We start from the raw sequence: 16,392 nt of genomic DNA, 5'->3' as shown, positions 1-16,392 counted from the left end.
ATCTTGGCTTTTATGTTTCATGTAAGAAACTTGGAGGCACACACTGCATATACAATACCTGAAGTCCACATTGGGTTTTTTTTAATAAAAGGCATTTTTTCCTGACAGGTCTGTAGTTGTGGTTAATAGCTTACACTCTCAAGACTGGAAAATCACTTCATTATGCAGTATTTGATAACGTTTACCATTTTATTCAGTCAGTAAAAGACAATTATTTTATTTTTGTTGCTGTAGAATGAACCAGTTACATCTACAGATTTCATCATGATGTGTTGCCATGTCCTTTTCTTTTTCCAGTTTATGGTTGGTGGCATCCAGCATTAGGTCATATAACTATCACTAACTATGTCTGTCCAAGATTAATAAAATTAAAAAGTTCTGAAGGTGGGGGTGCATTCAGTTTTGTGCAGTCTGCAACCTCACCACTAATGCTGCTTTTCCTCTGATTGTACCAGCTCATCTCACCATGACTTTACTTGGCTTTCTGCATTTCTGCTGCTGGTACAAACAAATGGCATTATTTATTTATGTATTTTTTCAGTCAAGAATATCTGGTTGTTATCACAAATGCATCTGTCAGAATAGATCTTTATGAATTTCCCTGATGTAGACCAAGGCTTTGACACTTCATGTTTGGTTTGTCAGCCCTTGATCTGTTTTGTCCAGTTCAGGGGAAAGTAAATAAATTCAAGATTTTTGTCAGTACACAGCTAAGCCTGAAGTGACACACTGCATTACTGTAAAGAGACCAGGAGCTTAGACAGGACATAAAACTCTTAAAACTGCAATCTACTGCAAGTAAAAACTGTCTTTGGTAAAGTGCACTGATAACTGGTGCTTCATTAAAAAACAGACATATTTAATAAGAATACAGACTCTGATGTTACAGAGTGTTTGTATCTTGAAATGAATTTTATGATACTGACTGTGGCATTAGACTCATCAACTGGATAGTTTTTAGACTTCCAATAATATAGACAGAACCTACTTGGAAATTTGCTCCAGTGTTTTTGGAAACTTTGTGCTATTTTGGTTTGTTGTATCATAAACAACATGATGACACATATTGACATATCGATGCAGCAACAATTCTGGTTCAACAAATTTTTGATGTGCTTGATTTTATGTCATGTTTAGTAGTGTTTCAGTGTTTTTGTGTGTTCTTTACTGAACCACTGAATGTTCAAATGGGTCATATTTGATGACAATGAAAAGCTGAGTAACTGCATTTTACCTGAATTATTTACATGTGTTGATAGGATTAGTGGTTTAACAGTTATTAAACATTTTAGATTGGTGGATGCTTTTGGTCACCGATGTCTGTTTAGGTCTTTAAGGCATAAGGGAGCTATAACAGGGCCATAGCTAATAGTGAAGACTTTGAGGTCACACAGAATCACTGGTGTATTAAGTTTGGTGTTATATATGTATATGAAAACAATAAAAAAACTACATTTACCACAACTTACTGGGTTAATACATTACAAAATTGCGGTTTATATTATGACTTGAGTAACACCATTGTTTTAGTGAAAAGAAGGAGAACGGGGGTCACTTTCCTCTTAGTATGCAAGTACATTGAGTCACATTTTCAGAGGAAAAACCATAAATAAATAAATGTGGAGATTTATGAAATACTCTTTTACTGGCTTGTCAGTAATTTCTTGGCTGTAATGCTATACAGAGGGTCTAGGTAAAGCCCCCTCACATCCATCTTTTCTTAACCTCAAAATTTCCCAGTCCACCTCTTTCATGAAGAGCTTTCCGTAATGTGTGACATCGATACTCCTGCTTGCCCTTTCCCTGCATATATCATAGACAAATTCGGACACCTGGTCTGAATGTGGCCATGTTTCTGTGCGGCCTCGTCACTGGGAGTAACCCTGCACAGCTCCTCCGTTAGCCCCCCATATGATTTATGGACTGCGGGAAGGTGTTCCTCAGTGTTGACTGGGTCAAGGCTGCTGCTCCTTGGCCTCAAAAAGACTCAAGATAAGCCTGATTATATCCTGTCTCCATGGTCCACAACCTCACCCTTAAGGATTCATAACCAAAGAATTAGCGAAAGTAAGAAAGAGGGAGAAAATATGCTCTGAAAGATCGATATGACATAAAGAAGAGGAGACTTTATGAGGGCAGAGGTCAAGCCAATCACTGCCATTTGATGGAAGAAAAGGAAAGAAATCATTTTTGAACCATAATTAGAAATAAGTAATCAACTAAATAAGGAATGAACTTCATTTTCACTTCTGAGAAGCTTTGAAGCTTTTATTACACATACAGTCTTTAAGGCTTGAAATTATATAGTGTTTACCTTGTGCAACATTTTATAATTTAATGACAGTACTATACATTACACTATAATAATAATCTTGATTTCTGAGCATTATTTTTATTCATAATTCAATAAAGCCTGACATGTTTTGTATCTTTCAGCACTTTGTCATTTTCTGCAGAAACTGAAATTGCTGCATCTTATGTGTTTCTTTCAGTCTATGGCGTCTTATATTTTCATCAATCTTTCGTGCATTTTCAATATTATTCACTATATTTAATCTGATAAACAAAAGGACGATGCAGCACCTGTTTCTCATCTTTCACTTAGCAAAGACAGAGTTGCTGTTTCAGATTTAAAGGGAAAGAGAAAAAGGTCTGTAAATGAAAACTGAGTAACGATGGACATGTGATTGATAAATAGGCTGAGATAAAAGACAGCTTAATGCTGTGATTTGTAAAGGGGATGCTGAAGGATGAGGGAGATAGATGAGTCAAAAAAGCTAAAGGAAGAGGGGAGTTGTGGGTAGAGGAGTGTGTTGGAGGTCATGGAGTAAAAAGGCCAGAGGTTATCACTGAGTCATTAAATGAATCGGGATGTGTTTCAGTCCTTGAAGTGAAATGTACCGGCACTAACCCAGAGTGTTATCTATGAATCCTCAGTAGAGAAGAGGAGACACATACCTCTATCTTTCTGTTATATGCACTTTCTTCTCTTTGATTTTGCTTTGCCCTGTTCTTGTCTCACACACTCATACATATAAAGCAGCCACTGGTGTATCTCTGACAGTTGTTGAAAGGTGAAGGATGGAAATTAAGATGGTTTGGAGAGTAAGTATTTGACAAGTGAAGAAAATATAGGCTATAATGGAAATAAGACCATTAAAGTATTCATTCATTCATTCATTCATTCATTCATTCCTTTTTTTCAAACTGCTTGATCCTTGAGAGAGTCTCGGGGATGCTGGAGTTTATCGCAGTTACCAATGGGAGATATAGTGAGCACCATAAAATACATAAAGTCAGTTACTGTGGCTTTGTTCGATTCCATTTACTGTTCATCACTTTTACAGTCTTTCTCCACTGGGTCAAAACAGACTGTTCCTAAAGTCATCTGTTCTTCAGTAGTCACATTTCATTGTTGTTTGGAATAGATTTGTGTAATTAGGTTGATTGGCCAATCTAAATTTCCCATAGGTGTGAATGTGCATCTCTGTACATCAGCCCTGTGATAAACTGGTGGTGTGTTCAGGTTGTACCTCGCCTTCGCCAAATATCAGCTGGGATTGTGTCCAACCCTCATGCAACCCTCCAGAGGATTCAGTAGATTATAGACAATTAATGAATGTTTTCAGTGCAACTTTGGGTATTTTAAACAATTTTGAAAACAACTTTGTAGTGATTAATTCACTTTATTATCCTCAGAGTAAATTTGGTCTCTGCATTTTACCCACACAGCACCTAGCATTAGCATTATAGATACAGTCGTGGAAAAAATTATTAGACCACCCTTGTTTTCTTCAATTTCTTGTTCATTTTAATGCCTGGTACAACTAAAGGTACATTTGTTTGGACAAATATAATGATAACACCAAAAATAGCTCATAAGAGTTGAATTTCAGAGCTGATATCTAGCCATTTTCCATGGTTTTCTTGATAATAACCAAAATCACTTAAGTTGTTACATCAATAGCTATGGCATTGTACTGACAAAAACAGTGCTTTTAGGCATTCCATGTTTTCTTTTCTGTCTGTTTTAGTCACATGATACACGCAGGAGTTAGTACTTGATTGCATAACCATTGTTTTTGATGACTTTTGATGGTTTAATATTTTTTTCCGCGACTGTTGATAGATAGATAGATAGATAGATAGATAGATAGATAGATAGATAGATAGATAGATAGATAGATAGATAGATAGATAGATAGATAGATAGATAGATAGATAGATAGTGATTATTTTTAAACTCGGTTTCAGTGATTCTGAATTTCATCCTAATTTAGAATTTTTTGCAGTGTTTTAATTGTGCTACACTTATAATGTCTTAGTTTAGAAAAGTTTACTTTCTTGAAGAATGAATAAAATTGTTCAAGATTGCTAATGTAAACCTAATTAAATTACCATATACAACAATATGTTATGACCATAACCCTAACTGTCATTAAACAAACTTAATCAACCTTAACAGACCAACATTAAAATTTTTGTGAAATATTTGGTGAAAACGTTTTAGAGTATATTTGATTAACTTTTTAAAAATACATTTTAACTGTAAATGTGCTCAATAATATTATGGTGTGATGGTAATATTAGTTGACTTTGTCGCTATGTCATCAGTGGTTTTTTCCTACCCACTGATGAATTTATTTTTTTTTTTAACTTTTTTTTTTTTGCTACAGTGCTGCAGGATGTTAATGGTTTATGAGCAGAGCTGGTACAATATATTCAGGTGTGAGTGTTTGGTGTGAAGCCAAACCCTTCCCTAGCCTGCCCTCCATGGGCTACAGTGAGCTGGTCCATCTGCTGGAGGCTGAAAGGAGGAGGAGGAATGTGGAGGTCAGAGAGGCTGCTGGGGCTGTTGGTTTGACCCGGGTGTGGAAGAACAACCTGAGGCTGAGCGCGCGAGCTGCCGCCTCTTGCCTGCTCCATGTGATGTTCAGGATCAGAAACATATGTGCGCTGCGTGTTGTGTAAAGTTATATGGAGGGTCACTGCTGGTGCCTGTGAGGATATGTGAAGAGCTTCCAGGGACATCTTAAGCTCCAGCTGTTATGAAGCTACCTCCTTCGAATCATGTACAAATCTGTGATCTGCACTTTTTCCAAACATGGTGAAAAGTCCACTATCATGAAAATAAATAGAAAAATACATGTATTTCCTGCTGTAGTTACAGTTTGGGGTATTTGTAGTATTCCCATTTTAAGGTGCTTTATACGTCTACAATATTTAAGAAGGAAATACTGTTTTTACTCAACAAATCACCAGCAGACCATTAAAGATTAAATTTGTTATTTCCAAGCTTTTTGTCCTGTCTTTCAGAAAGCTGTTTGTGGAGTTGTAGTCACATAATACCATTTACTGCTAAATAGCAATTTCCCCCTCTAAACTCACATGGTTTTATTTGTTCAGGAGACTAAATGACTAACCAAAAAGGACATATTAATGATCTGATGATGTCATATTGTGATGTTTCAGTCAGCATGATGAAACTTGTACTTTTACTTCGGTGCTTTAACTACATTCGACTGAAAATATCTTAGTACTTTCACCTAATTAAGATATTCACTTAAGTGTTTTTATTATTATAATGCTGTACTTGGACTGAAATAAAGGATATGAATGTTTTTTTCTACCATGTGATTGATAAACAGTGATAGATAGAGGTTTAGACCATCTAAAACACACACATAAGGCTTTTCTCTTACAGTCAGGTCCCAGAAAACAGAACAACATCTGACATTCAAGGCCTATATATAAAAAAGTGTTGATACAACAGAAAAGTCATATAACAGTTGTGCTGTTTGCTCTGTTTATTAGAGGTATATTGTCAAACATTTTACAAGCTGTTGCTTAAATGTTTCCTTTCAGAGAGAAAAATGCGACACTGAAAACAATTACGTAGCTCAGCAGAGAACACTTTTAAAGCCCCTGTTTGGAAGGCACTAAAGTCCCAGTTTTAGTATCAGTCACACATGCAGACACAACTAGCAAAGACACCTGTTGTTACACACTTCAGTAGCTACAATACATAGAGCTTTCGACCGATTGGTTAGTTGAGCTTTTAATGGCAACACCACGTATGTCTGCTATCATGTGTTGTACACCAAAAATGTCTGCAATGATTACATGGACAGTTAACATAACACAGACTTTTAATTCAATACATTGAACATTTGTACAGATGTGAAGCGTCCATAACTTACTTCGTGTGGGAGGCAGGCTTTCAGTTTGCTGTATGCTCTGTTGTGTGCATGTATCTTAAATATTTTCAAGATTAAATACAACATATTGCTGCTATTTAAATACATATGTGTCTTTTAAGTTAGAGTCATTCAGTGGAATTATGTATAATCACAAGACAACCATCACTTGGATTTTCTTCACGTCTGCAAAAGAAATGTACAAAAAGTTTTTAAATAATAATGATAGAAGTACATTCAAACAATAGCATAATAGTTCCTCAGCATTACAACATTGTCATGGTTTTAAATAGCTTGTGATGTATGGGTGCTTGTCAGGGACAGTCTGTCATTATATTAACCTCTGATGTTCATAAAAATGTTTGCACCCTATCTCTCACTTCAAATACTGCAGACAAAACACTGTCAGATAAAACTTAGATGCCGTGCTGGTGCCATCGTCGTATTGCTAGTGCTGCTGATGATCAGCGAGTTCATCAAAAGATACACAGTTAGCATAAAATACACTGCAGAGCTGTAAATGTCTCTGAAGCTTTGGCATTTGGCTCTTGAAGACTATTTTAACACACGCATGTGCCTGTCAGACATTCATGTGAGAGTGAGATGAGCTGCAAACATGAATGCAGACTAGAGTTATCTGATGTTAAAGCTGGCACCGGCTTCTTATGAATGAACAATTAGCCTGTCAATTAACTGTGTAGACTGCTGCATCGTCATTAAATGGGCAAATGTATATAATAACTTCTGACAGGTTCGACACTGACTTCATTGCTGTTGCACTTCTTCCTTTGCTCTGTTTTATAGTCATTTCCTGGCTTGTCTGATCTGTTTCTTTTACTTTTTCATTGCTCATAATAATGATTATTTAGCTGCTATATTCATTCCCTTATGTTCCTTCTCCTCTTCTTGCATCCCTCTTTGCTGCTACATTTGTCTCTATCAGTCTGTACGTCTGTTTGCAGTTAGCTGGGTCCAACACTCTCCTCTTCCCACCATCTGCCTTTTATGCTTATGTTTGTCTCCTTTTCCCTTCAGTCTGGGTCTGTTCTCCACCTCACTACCGGCAGCCACAGCCTTCCACCACCATGTCCTGGTAATTCTTCAGTACCACTCTGTCTTGAGGGTCCAGGTAGAGCAGGGCGATGGGGCTGAGGGAGGTGGGGACGCAGCAGGCCCGGGGCACTGCTCCATTCACAGAGTTTACCAGAGTCTGCACCATAGCGTGGCTAGAGGAGTTCATGTGTTCGGCCAGAGGAAAGCGACACTCTCCCAGGCAGAAGAAGGCATCGTAGCCGCTGGGAGCGATGATCCACCTGTGCCAGCCCACGTCATTGAAATCTACGTACAGAGGATGGCGGCGGCATCTGTTACGGGAGAGGCGTTTTAGTTTTGCTGCACGACCACCGTTTCTTTTGACCCTTCCACGGTCGCTCCAGCTGATCCCTACCTTGTCACCTCCCCAGCCTGGCACTGTATACCCTGTTTTTTTAGACCTTCCCCTGGTTTGGTCCCTAAGGCGGCCCATGCCGCTGGTCCTGGCCCTCTCCTTTGTCCCATTTCTGCCTCGCATTTTCTTGCCACCACTGGGGGTCCTCCTGCCATGTTTGACTAAAGCCTCTCCACGCCCGTCATGACTGTAAGTCACCAAAAGGGGTCTCTCTTGAGCCCAGCTGTGCTCATCCTGCCCCACAGACCTACGTACCCTCAGATGCCCCTCTTTGTGTTCCATTTTGTCCTTCTTGTCTGCAGCAGACAAGAGGTTTTGTTCATATAATGAGGTGCTGCTATTCTCCGGCCTGACCTCCAGGGAGAAACCCAGGCTGCCAGTCCCAGCGAGGGCCTTATGGAGGAGCTCTGCATTCAGACTAAACGCCTCCCAGACATCACTCTCTGTGGGATTATGGAGACCAGTACTGAGTAACCTTGTCTCTATCAGGGTAGGTTCTGCGTCATCATGGATGTCAGAGAGGAACAGGTTCAGTCTGTGGGGCCCGGGGCCCAAAGAGGCCCTGGCATTGCGGAGGAGTCGGAGCTCGGCGGAAAGCACCTTCTCATCCTGCGGGATGGAGGAGATATTAAAGGAGATGAGCACCTTCTTATGATCTTCTGCTGCTGGACTGTCTCCAAATGGCTCTATAAGAGAAAGAGAAGACAGATAAGAGGGTATGGGAGTGAGCTTTATCATACTTGGCCATTAACAGAGATGCATCTTTGACGAGACAGAAATGGACCTGTAATTTGTCATATTTTTTGTATGACTTCAGAAACAGGATCCTTGCCAATGTTCAAATATTGCGAGCAAACAAATTAAACTACTGTGAACTACAGACAATTTCCAAATAATATTTTCCTATCTACATTTAGTTTTATGTTTTATACAGATTAAGGGGGGTATCTTATTTGTGGTTGATGCACCAGGCATGCACAGTACATTTGTGTGTAGTAATGTACTTTCCAATCCTTGGATATACAATTTCTATCAAAATAAAGCTGTGTTAGCAACTATGCAAAGTCCAGATTTGCAGTGTGTTTTTTGTGCCTCTCTTGAAAAAGAAAATGTGCCAAAAATATAAATCCTCAATATATATATATATTTTACATGTTATTTAGAACTGTTTTTTAAAAAATATAAGCCCTGGAAAACTATACACATTGCACTGGGAGGTTGCAGGTAATAGGGGAATTAACTGCACAGTATGCAATGTCTGCTACTAGGGGTCTCACAGGTCAAAATAATATGAGAAATAGAAGTATATGACACTGTAAAGTAGCATGGAATGTTTCTGACATATCTCAGACTGAAATTATGTCTTTTCACATTATGATATGTTGATATCAGATAATTTTATCCTAGTGAAACAGCAGAATGTATTGCTGATTGTTAACATTAGTCAATGAGGTACTGACTGACGACTACAGATTATTCAAAATTTTTAAGTTGGAAACCATTAACTAAATATATACTAGACCAGTGTAGTTGTTTTTTGGGATATTTTAATGTGGTAATGTCACTTATTACAGGTTTGAACATTGTAACGAGGGTGAAACACGTTGGTATGTTTTGGTCGGCTTGTGGTTTGAAATGTTGAACTCAACCCATGTTGCTTCCAGTTTAGAATAAAAGTTCACGTGTTATTTCAGTAAACATACCGGAGTGGTGAAAGCTGCGTACGGTGTTGGCCTGCTGGATATGTTGGCTGGGGAAGCTAAATAAAGGGTCCTCCACTAGATGGTACTGCTGCTGATGAAAACGGTAGAGATCCAGGAGGTAACGGGGCACCTGCACTCCAGGCTGAGGGTCAGGCTGCGACTTCAGGCCCAGTCGGCTCAGGAGAAGACTCTGGATGGTCTGAGCCAAACCGGGTTCAAGGTGGGTACCAGCCGGTGTGGGTGATGAAGGGGGAGGCATGGAGTGTACCTTTCCATGGTTGATCTCGCTGGTGTCTCCACCCTGGCGACCAGACGAGGCTTGAGGTAGCAGCAGGACCATGAGGAGGAGGAGGTTAGCAGGGAACATGGTGGACCTGAAGATGAGGGGAAACAAGTAGAGGATGTTGAAGAATTACAAAAGAGGAGGGAGAAGCAGTACATGAGGAGAAAAAAAGGGGGAGAGGGGATGTAAGGTAATCATAAAGCAAATTGAATTCAGGTCCACTAAAGTTACATGTTTATACACAAATTTTTTTTTACTGTAAAACAATGTAAATCATGTGACATAATGACACAATATAAAGTATTGGTCGAGAAATCTGCAAAAGAGATAGGTCCTATGAGATACTGCTGGACTCTGTATATCATGCTTATGTCTTCTCCTTCCTGGACACGCTAGTTTCTCATTAGTCCTCAGCCTTCATGGGGCATATGTTCAAGAAATTTACTGTCTAGATATCCATATGAAGTTGTTTGCTTGTTATTCATGGCTGTAGAAACAGTGCGACTTTGTTTTTGTGTTGTTAATTTATGGCACGCTTCATACTCCCAAGGCCCATATATCTTTTTGGACACCAAAGCTGGAGTAATTAGTCTTTAAACATGTTGTGTGTTCATGCATAGAAAAGATGATGATGCAGAGTAAGAAAGACATTTAACATTAATCAAAGCCTGTGTACTCCAGTGGCATAATGAAGTTGTAGAGGCCTGTCACGATGATAAATAATGCGTTTTTTGTTGTTATACTGTTCAGATGATGAGGGGTGTGTTAGTGAGGTCTGGCAAGTTCACTTTTTTCTACACCCCCAATATTTTTTTATTTTTAAACTTATAGTCTTTGGCCCCAAGCAACATTTTGAGGCAGTTTATCAGACTTTATGCAGCTCCCTCTGGAGCTACAAAAGGCTTTATACAACTTAGGCATGCACATATGTATCCTTTAGTACCCCTTTAATACCTTTAAACAGAATTTGATGTAGAAAATTAATAACTGTTCCATTTCTGTATAATGATGTTAAGAACAACAATAAAAAAAGTAAATGTAGATAAATTACACATACCAAAATGTTTCATTGGATTACAAAAAGGTCAGGTAGTGAAATTCCTTCTGTCTTTAAAGTCAGTTCTGAAAAAAACTCAACAGACAACAGTTCTCCTTTCGGAAAACTTCAGTGTGTTAAGATAGTTCAGCCTTTTTTAGCTGACTCAAAACATGTGATCATCTTATCTCCCTCCATGGATCTGCTCAGTGCGAGAACACAATGACATGCAGGGGCCACACAATTAGCACTATGACCTGGCTAACACCCTGCACCTCTGTAATGTGGGTTGTTAGCCAGAAAGTGCAGTATAGACTGTAATTAGACGCCAGGAAGTTAATGGCTCCCTTGACCTGCAGAGGCTGAGGTGAGGTGTTAAAAGCGTAAGACAAGATGTGTCATATAGTAAAACTTGTACTCTTTAGTGATCTTGACTGAAAAAGCAAATAAAAATAAAAAAGAAAATAATTTACTGTCAATCACTTAGTTATAGAATCCCCCTAAATTTTCAGTTATCTCTTCCCTTGTTTGCCCATATCTCTCTTCCTCTCTCCTCTTTCTCTTTATCTCATCTCTGTAAGGGACAGAGAATTGATTAAGGCCTCTGCAGTGAGATAGCAAAGGTGTTTATGGCAGAGCAAACACATAATGACACTGAAATGACTGCTAATCTTACCACACTGTCAGAAAACGGGTTACAAAGAGGTCACAGGTGTGAAGGTGTGTGCATAAGTTAATGTGCGTACATGTGCAAATTGTGCATATGAGTGTTGTTTGTGTGCTGCGTGGTTCAAAGGGCAGGCCTGGGAAAATAAGAAATCCCCAAGCGTGGGATCGTTCTTAGGTATCATTAAACTCTCAACCCCACCCAGAGCTGTTTCACCTGGGGCTACGGAGAAGAGGACAATTACAGATTAGACACTCTGCTGGACAGCCTCTCCCATAGAGTGGAGGCTTGTAAAGGAGATTAAGGAGAGCAACACCACCTCTCTCCTGTACTTTCCTCACCTATACAAAACCACCCAGGTGACTCTGGGGTTCAAAGGTTCGGTCATCACACAACAGGGTGTGTTTCTTCTTGCAAAACAAAGACAAAAAGGAAGAAACGGGTTGTGAGCAGAGGCCAGTTTGCCCTACATCACTTTGACATACATACAGCTACTCTCTGTGGACGTCTGTGTTATGACTGGCTCTGTCTAATTTAAACTTGGCAAAGACTGATTTAGCATCTTTATGTGTCATGTGTATCAGGTTGACACCCACTGTGACACATCAACTCATTCAGTTAGTCAGAAAAGCTGCCATTTTTATGATTATATCCAGCAGTTCCTCCATTTATGTCAGGTGATCCTTGCTCCACTGTGCTGTGTTTTCTTCTTCTTCTCTAACATTAATCTGGAGAACTGTGTGATTGGTGGGCGAGGGATAAGGATAGATGAAGGTTTTGGGGTTATAGTGCTCCTGAAGCCCTGTATGCAGGACTGTAACTGGGCTAAAACCTATTAGACATATTAGATGTGACCTGACCTTCTGAGCAGACTGTAGTGTGACCCTGGCGTGCGGCGGACGAGTGTTGTCGCCGGTCTGCCCCATGATTTTCTGTACTCACTGATTAAAACCTCTGACCTGTCAGCGTCTGTTTGTAACTCCTGCTTTTGTCATGACTCCCTTATTTTTATCTATTTCAAACCTCTGCTCATTTTCCCCTTCCTCCTTCCTCTTTGCATTCCTTGAACTTTGTCCTTTGTCTTTGTTCTCTGTTGTAAAACACCTTTTCTGCTTAAAATCACACTTATTTTAATCCAACCTCCATTTCTCTACTGTGTTTCTTTCAACCTTCCCATAGTCTCTTGTTCTTTTTTGTTTTCATGTTTCTCTGTATCACTCTTTCATTCCCTATCTCCTCCGCTCCTATTAACATCAGTCTTTTTTTCCCCTAGACTTTAAATGAATGGTGTTTTTGCGGAAGAGTGTGGTGGACTGTTGCCGGGCCAGAGGGCCGGAGTGTCACCGCAGCCGGCTGATTTATCCACCGCTGCTGTCTTCATGTTACGCCTGGTCCCTCAACTTTCCCTTCCTGTTGTTCTTCCCGTGTTTCTTTTCCCAAATTCCTCCTCTCACTCTCCCTGATTTCTCTCCCCCAACTCACTTTTTTTTTTAAAGCTCTCATTCTTTTAGAACATGATACGTGTAGCAACCATGCCACAGGGTTCATTTTCTCTCGCTGAGCAAATGCTGAAAAATATGACATATCAGACAGCCTCATAAGGCCTAATATGATGTACAGTACACACACACACACACACACGCACACACACACATACGCACGCACGCACGCACGCACACACACACACACACACACACACACACACACGCACACTACCTTTTCTTCCCACAATGGCCCTTACACTGACTGTTCATACAAACGAGCATGCACACCACAGTGTGTATAATTAACTGTGGGGTTACAACTGCACATATTCCCACTGCTAAACTAGTCATTTATGCATGACTTTAAGCTGTGGAATTAATACATAATGGGGTGGAGTGAAACATGTTCAAAACCTTTGAGAGTGCAGTTGTGGTTCTGCTTTCTGAGGCGTAACAGATGAAATCATTACAACAATATTCCAGGTAGGCTGCTGTGTGGTTTTATTGGACACTATTAGTACAGCAGTCTAATTTATCCCAGCTGGACCGATTAGTCGGGCAATAACCCAGACATCAAATGTACATTTCTGTAACACACACTCAGACATGTATGGAGACACACATGTCTGCATGCTAAGGGTTTAAAACACATACTAACTGCCAGAATATGTGAGTACTAACACGTATGCAGAAATGCACGCCAAGCTGTATAAATGTGAAGGAACTGCATTGTAAATATGTGAGAGCTGTTGGAAATAGTTTAAAACTCACAAAGACACCCTAACTATATACACAGGCCTGGTGTAGAGTGGACCTGGTGTATTTCTACTGCTTTAACATAACCACAACCTGCTCTCAGTGGCTGAACAGGTCACACACAGTGTTTTAGTGTCACATATGTGAGCATCAACAGGTTGTCTTGTATTTCTAAAAGGCTCCATTCATCCTGAACTTCTTCTAGGAGGTTTTCTGGTATCACAAGTGCATTGTGGTTAACAGGAGACCCCACTGAGACAGAATACTGGAAAAGCATCAGTGGAAACAGTGACACTTCTAAACTGAGAAAGCTCAGAGACTGCTCTTGTTGAAAGTCTGACAGCTGAATCAATGTGAAATACAGAACAAAAACACACTTCTGCTTTTTACATTAAAGCTGCTCTGCATTAACACTGAGGGCCGATTCATACCGGGTATGCTGAGCTGTGGTGAGTTACGTTATGCTCTTTGAACTCATAACGGGCACATTATTCTTGGACAACTTGCTTACCGGACAAGATTTTGATTGAGCAACACAGTGTGCCAGCAGTGTATGCATGTGCATGAGTGTGTGTGTGTAAGCGTTTTTCCCCAGAGTGACTAATGGTTTCAGCAGCACAGCTCCTGTGGCCTGTTGCTTGACAGACAGACAGGCAGACATGCATGTGTGTATGTGTGTGTGCATGAGAGGGATGCACTACTCACGTCCAGGTGTGTTGGGATGTATGCAGAGTCCATGGTTTATCCTTGAGCTCCAGTGTTACGATCCCTCGTCTCTCGCTTCCACTCCTTTGGACAGAATGGACAAAGTGGACTTTTTACCTCTTTTTCCTCCCTGTTATCTCTCGTTTTCTCTCTCTTTACCTCTTTCAGAGCCTGTCTCTCCTACGTCTCCTGTGTAAATGCACTCTGGGTAATGCTTCTCTCTCCATGTTTTTACTCTGCTGTGTTTTCTCTGTTCCCTTGCTTAGCTTCTCATCCTGTTGTCAGTGTCAGATAAGCAAACTCTTAAAAACATCCACCGGCTTCCCCCTGTCTGTCTGTCTGCCTGCCTGACCTCTACTAGTAGGCAATTCCCTTTCTCTGTCGCTTACACTTCCACTTCTGGATGTTTAAAACACACCGTTGCTGTCACTGTGCAAGGAAGCTGCAGGAGGAAATTCAAAATTGTCTGTCTTTATCACCGGTAACAACTCACTCTTGTTCCTAATCCTCCTTACTATGTCTCTCTCCCTTCCTCTCCACTCTGTTCCTCCCTTTTGTATCTCCTCCCCTTTTCCTCTCTCTCTCCCTTGCTCTCTCTCTCTGGACACACACACTTTTCTTTTGCTTTTTTCTAAGCTAAACTAAGTGTCCAGCTGGTAAACTCAGTTTAACTCTAATTGACTTTCCTGGCCACTTAGATCCTCCCAAAAAGTGATGTCACTAAGACCAGCCCCACTCCATTTGATCACTGTTATCTCTCTCTCTCTTTCTCTCTCTCTCTCTCACATACACCCACAAAGTTTAATGCAAACACACAAGTTAACTCTCCATATGCATATAACACATAATAGAAAACCAAACACACAGAAAAATAGAAACACAAAAACAAGTCCCCAGTCTCATGTGAACACACAAACACACACATTTCAGATCATATTATTCTTATTTTCCTTTAACTAACTCACCTGCTGCTTTTCGTTGGCACCATTTTACGGGTCGGCCAACATTCTCGCAGTCAGTCGCTCCGTGATTATAAATACACGGCCCCATGTCACTGAAAAAGAAAAAGAGATTACAGATTACAGATTATAAAATAAAGATATGAATGGATGACTCATAAGGGCTTGCATGAAGTCACCACAGCTGAGTTTTGTGATTGGATGGAAGTAGATCTTGAGGAAAAAAAAAAGACAGCCTGTACTTCTCCACTACGGTTTGAAGCAAGGTGCATCCGTCCTTCCAGCCCAGAGCGGGTGGCGGGTGAATTTGTATTCATAAGGTGGGCCCATGAGAAAACGTCTCTTTAGGATGCACCGTCTCACATATTAGATCTCATCTGGAGAATCACTTGCCCACCTCCCTCTGCTCCTCCTCTCTGTCCCCTCCACTTGCTCTTCCCGTCCACTCTCGTTTACGTGCAAACACACAAAAACTCATTCACAGACCTCATTCATCCCAAGCCTGAGTAATTGTCCCAGAGCAACTTTACACACAAACACATACACACTCCCTACTCCCAACAGAAACCAAAGCTTTTGAAAAACTTTTTTTCTTAATCACACAACTCTTAACCTCACAGTCTAGATTTTTTTGTATCAGATTCAGGACATTTTTGTAAATGAATTGCTGAGATGAGAGAAAAGAAATTTCATGATTTGCACTTTTATTGCTTGATTGGTATTCCTCGATTCTCACATCCTTCTGTGCTGTCAGCTGCATCTAAATTTACCAGCAATTTAAAGTCATGCCAATGACCGGTTTATGCCGTACACAACATGACCTTCAGTCCAGAGAGTCTGACCACAGGACTGACCTCCTGTTGCCACCAAATGATCCTGACCTATGACCTTACAGATGAGAGATTTCAGTGAACCCAGAAAGTAGTATCAATAGAGACACGTGCAGTTTGAGTTTATCGTAGCCTTTGTTATTGGTCAGTGTTAGTTACAAGAGTCAAGAAAATAACACCAGAATGCGAAAATATATTTGCTGCAGCTCTTTCCCCTCTGTCCTAAACATAGACTGTGGGTAAAGATGGGAAATCCCATTGTTAAACAGCACAGCCAAAATACCACAGTTAGTGGGGCTATCATAATTTGTGTCTTAACTTTCAT

At 40.2% G+C, this 16,392-nt stretch overlaps 1 protein-coding gene across 2 annotated transcripts; it reads right to left on the bottom strand.

Moving 5' to 3' along the window:
* Positions 1–5,792: 5,792 nt before the first annotated feature.
* Positions 5,793–15,385, bottom strand: bmp16 (bone morphogenetic protein 16). Of its 2 annotated transcripts, none has more exons than XM_030153072.1 (4): positions 15,244–15,385; positions 14,279–14,362; positions 9,348–9,721; positions 5,793–8,330 (listed from the first exon to the last, which is right to left on the bottom strand). In XM_030153072.1, exons 1-4 carry the CDS (start codon positions 15,264–15,266, stop codon positions 7,255–7,257), a joined length of 1,557 nt encoding a protein of 518 aa, XP_030008932.1. In that variant the 5' UTR covers positions 15,267–15,385; the 3' UTR covers positions 5,793–7,254. The 2 variants fall into 2 exon arrangements, with proteins under 2 accessions (XP_030008932.1, XP_030008933.1); XM_030153073.1 differs by lacking the exon at positions 15,244–15,385 and adding an exon at positions 14,438–14,848.
* Between the last annotated feature and the right edge of the window lie 1,007 nt (positions 15,386–16,392).

The sequence above is a fragment of the Sphaeramia orbicularis genome, chromosome 13 (genome assembly GCF_902148855.1).
Source record: "Sphaeramia orbicularis chromosome 13, fSphaOr1.1, whole genome shotgun sequence".
Classification (NCBI taxonomy): domain Eukaryota; kingdom Metazoa; phylum Chordata; class Actinopteri; order Kurtiformes; family Apogonidae; genus Sphaeramia; species Sphaeramia orbicularis.
Note: the sequence above shows the minus strand (reverse complement) of the source record. Positions and strands in the feature narration are given on the sequence as shown.